The sequence below is a fragment of the Morus notabilis genome, unplaced genomic scaffold, assembly GCF_000414095.1.
Source record: "Morus notabilis unplaced genomic scaffold, ASM41409v2 Scaffold35, whole genome shotgun sequence".
In the NCBI taxonomy this organism is placed as follows: Eukaryota; Viridiplantae; Streptophyta; class Magnoliopsida; order Rosales; family Moraceae; genus Morus; species Morus notabilis.
The window spans coordinates 530,729-534,864 of NW_010361505.1; the positions used below are offsets into that span (position 1 = coordinate 530,729).

At 43.1% G+C, this 4,136-nt stretch overlaps 1 protein-coding gene and 1 non-coding gene across 2 annotated transcripts; one reads left to right on the forward strand and one right to left on the reverse strand.

Moving 5' to 3' along the window:
• Positions 1-737: 737 nt before the first annotated feature.
• On the reverse strand, positions 738-1,754 carry LOC112091902. Its single transcript, XM_024166641.1, has one exon. It carries the CDS (start codon positions 1,752-1,754, stop codon positions 738-740), a length of 1,017 nt encoding a protein of 338 aa, XP_024022409.1.
• Positions 1,755-1,981: 227 nt separating this feature from the next.
• LOC112091924 lies at positions 1,982-2,088 on the forward strand. The gene has a single exon (XR_002902355.1). It is a non-coding gene; the product is annotated as a small nucleolar RNA R71 (small nucleolar RNA).
• Positions 2,089-4,136: the final 2,048 nt, after the last annotated feature.

A 4,136-nucleotide genomic window follows, 5' to 3' on the forward strand; every position in this document is an offset into this window, starting at 1 on the left:
ATGAGGATCTTGTGCATACAAATGGCCGAACTAATACCCTTAATGTTAGAAATTAACTAAACAAAAGCGGATAAGTACCTTTTTATCACGTTGATCAACTTCCGTTCATCCTCCTCACTCAAAGATGCCGATATGATGACCGGCTTAGTGGAGTCATCTCCCAAGAATACATAGCGAAGATGGTCAGGCAATTGCTTCAAAACTAGCCCATCACTAGTGGTGGCTTTCAATTTCGAGTCTTTATAAAGTGTAGGTACCTTAAGTACATCCCCTTCCTTCGGATTAACCTTCTCTTCCAGTAGCGCCTCTAGAGTATAGACACTATCAATCAAATCCACTTCACGTGCACCAAACTCCACCCCGAGATCCCCTTTAGAGAGCGATGTTGAAAGACATCTCTCCAAAGGGTCCTTATAAATAATGGTTTGAAAGAAGTCCTGTAAGCACGGGGCCACCACATCCACCCGGTTACAACTTGGTCGCTCTTCCAGAAATTTCATGGCGTTACTAATGTTGAACTTTACCTCTTCGCCATTCACCCGAAGTGTCAAGTTACCATCATGGACATCAATCAAAGCCTTCCCGGTAGCAAGAAAAGGTCGGCCTAGGATAATAGGAATTTCTTGGTCCTCCTCCATGTCTAACACCACAAAGTCAACTGGAAAAATGAATTTATCAATTTTAACCAAGACATCCTCGATAATACCTTTAGGGTAGGTGAGAGAGCGGTCTGCCAATTATAGTGAGATGGTGGTCGGCGTGATCTCTCCAAGGTTGAGTTTCTGGAAGATAGAGATGGGCATGAGATTGATGCTAGCCCTAAGATCACATGAGGCCTTCTCAATGTGAAGTTCTCCAATGATGCATGAGATGGTAAAACTACCCGGATCCTTTAATTTCTCCGGTAGTTGTCTCTTTATGATAGCGCTACATTGTTCCGTAAGCTTCACCGTCTCATAGTCCTCGAGTTTGCACTTCTTGGACATAACCACCTTCATAAATTTGGCATAGTTTGGCATTTGCTCGAGAGCGTCCACGAAGGGGATGTTGATGTGGATCCTCTTGAAGATATTGAGAAATTTCTCAAATTGCTCGTCAAGCGCCTTCTTCTGGAACCGTTGAGGGAATGGCAATGGGGGAGTGATACGAGGTGGATTATCCAGAAAAGTGATTGAACCTGGTCTAACCACCAGCGCTTCCTTCTTGGCCTTTAGGTTTTCCTCCATTGACTTATCCTTACCGTTGTCATTGCTCTTGGTAGGATCCTCATCAACCATGGCTTTTTGAACACTAGGACCTTCAAGCTCTTTGCCACTCCTCAAAGTGATGGCCTTGCACTCCTTTGGGTTCTTCTTAGTGTTGCTCGGGAAGGACCGTTGTGATTGCCTTTTAATAGCATTAGTCAATTGACCAACTTGTGTTTCTAGTGCCATCATACTGCCCCCCAAATTGGTGCAATGAGTTTCAATGTTGTTGAGACGTATGTCATGTTGATCAAGACGAGCCTTAGAGTCCACAATATACGTCTTAAAAAGCTCTTCAAGTGATGAGGAAGGCTTTTCCATTGCTGGTTTACTCGACTCCAGGGTCAGTTGTAAAACATTCCAGTTGTTGGCCCAAGAGAAATTCTCATGGTTACGGAGCCCGGGATGATAGTATGCCGGTAAGTTGTTGTTGGGCCTAAAGTTGTAGTTATGGTTGACGAAGGGACATTGCTCATCATATGAATCACTCGAGTTTGAAGCTTGTGCCATCTTTACCGCTTCTTGATTACCATTTGTATTGGCTACGGTAAGACCTTGGATTGATTAGTCAAGAGCGCCATTTGAGCCATGAGAGACGCCGTTTGATCCACATCATAAATTCCTACTACTCTCTTCACCGTGGACCGCTCATTTTGCCACCGATCACTACATCAATATGGGCCTTAGTTTGCCCAGTAATCCCATTGTAGAAAAGTTGCACTTGGAACCAATCCTCAATACCATGTTGAGGACACTTTTAGAGCATTTCCTTGAACCGTTCCCATGCCTCATATAATTGTTCATACTTAAATTGCTGAAATTGAGTGATCTCAGCCCTCAGTTGGGACGTCTTGGAGGGCGGGAAGAATTTGATGAGGAACTTTTAGGCCATGTCCTCCCATGCAGCTAGACTTCCTGATGATAAAGATTGAAGCCATGCCCAAGCTCGGTCCCACAAGAAGAATGGGAAGAGTTTCAAACGGATGATCTCGGAACTCACCCCATTAATCTTGACTATGTCACAAATCTCCAGAAAAGTGGCCAAGTGGATATTGGGATCCTCGTGTGGCAAGCCTACATATTGGTTCTGTTGGACCATATTGAAGAGGGCCAGCTTGAGCTCAAAGTTGTTGGCATTGACTTGTTGAGATTGGATGCCTGAATAGTTCTCGTTCACCACAGGCTTGAAATAATCTCGCAACGTACGTTGCTGGTCTAATTGGTTTTGTTCCTCTGCCATGTTTTTAGCTCTCCGATTACGCCCAAACGTGTACAAAAACAAGCGGTCAATTGTAGTACAATTTGAATGGTCGATCCCACGAGGAAGTGTTAAATTGAACAAGAAATGCCTAGCAAATAAAAAGCGTTAGGAAAGTAAGCAATCAAACAAAGAAAAAGAATGAGTGTTTTTGATGATTTTTGAACAATTTAAAATGGAGAAAATTCAATAATAAAAAGTGGTAAAGCTTTGAGAATCCTCCATATGCTTTGTTCACCTAATTGGATTTTGATTCATAAATTGACTCAATTGAAAGTTTCACATCCCAAACAATCAATCGAAAAATAAATATTTGAAGAACATATGAATTAAAAATGTATTCAAGTAAATAAAATTCTAACGTTTAGAATTAGGAAAAATTATCTTATGAGAAATCTAAGAGCGACAATATACCGTTGGAAATATTGCAGTAAAAGACTACTCATAAAACAATACCTATCAATATATAATATAATGCAACAATCACATAAAAAGAGCTTGACTAGATTTATATGAGTGTTGACAATAAAATATATTGATTGAAGAAATATAATAAAAGAAAATTATTTACTCAAATGTATAAAACTTACAAACCATTGGAGAATCAAAATCCAAATAAGTTCACTACACATATAGGATCATCTCTAGCCTCACCTAAATACTCTAGCCTAGCTTGCACATAATTCCCATAAAATTCTAAAAAGAAAGTATGAGAATAAGAACAAGAAAATAATAGAAAATGTGTGAGAATTTAGACTCCTCCAAAATTAACCCCTAATCACCTTGACAATGGCCATATTTATAGAGTTTTGAAAATGCTAAAATGCTAAAAACTGGATCCTAAGTAAGAAGTTACAAGGCTTAATCGGGGGAGAAAAACCATCACGTTTTTTAAGAGTGGGACACGTGTCGCAACGTGATTCACGCGCAGGAGAGATGTGGTGCACAGCTGGACCACGCGGAGGGAGATTGGACGCGCGCATGGAGGAGAACTCGCGCGGGGAGGGAACGTGCGCGCAAAGCGCGTGTACGTGGGGGAGCAGCTGGGCCCCACTGGGACGCGTGGCGAGATGTGGCTGGAGGGAGGCTGGAACGCGGGACCCACGCGGAGAGGAGAGGAGATCCGGGTGACGCGCGCGTGGAGGAGACTTGCGCAGGGGAGCGGGCGGTGCACGCCAGGCGCGCGTTTGTGAAGGGACAGCTGGGTCCCACGGCCCTATGGTGCGGCAGTGGTCGACACGTGGCGGCTGGGTTGGCTCGCGGCTTCTCGGCTCGACTCGGCTGGACAATGGGCTGATAGGCTTTGGGCCGAATTGGACTTTTCTTGGGCTCAACTTTTGGGTTTTGCTTGGTAAACTAGCCCAAATCCAATTGTTTTCTTCAAAAACCTGAAAAATAAAAAAAATCCAATTAAAATTAAAACCTCTAAATTTAGGAATATTTGAAATTAAAATCACAAAATTGATAAAATAGTTTGACAATTATGAACATTAAAAGTGCAAATTCGTGCACTTATCAGCAGTCACAAGTGCTGTATAGGTTGATGTTGCTGAACCAACATTTGTGACGGTTCTACCGGGGCCGTACCGGGGCCGCCCACGGGCCGTACCGGGGCCGTACCGGGGCTGCCCAGG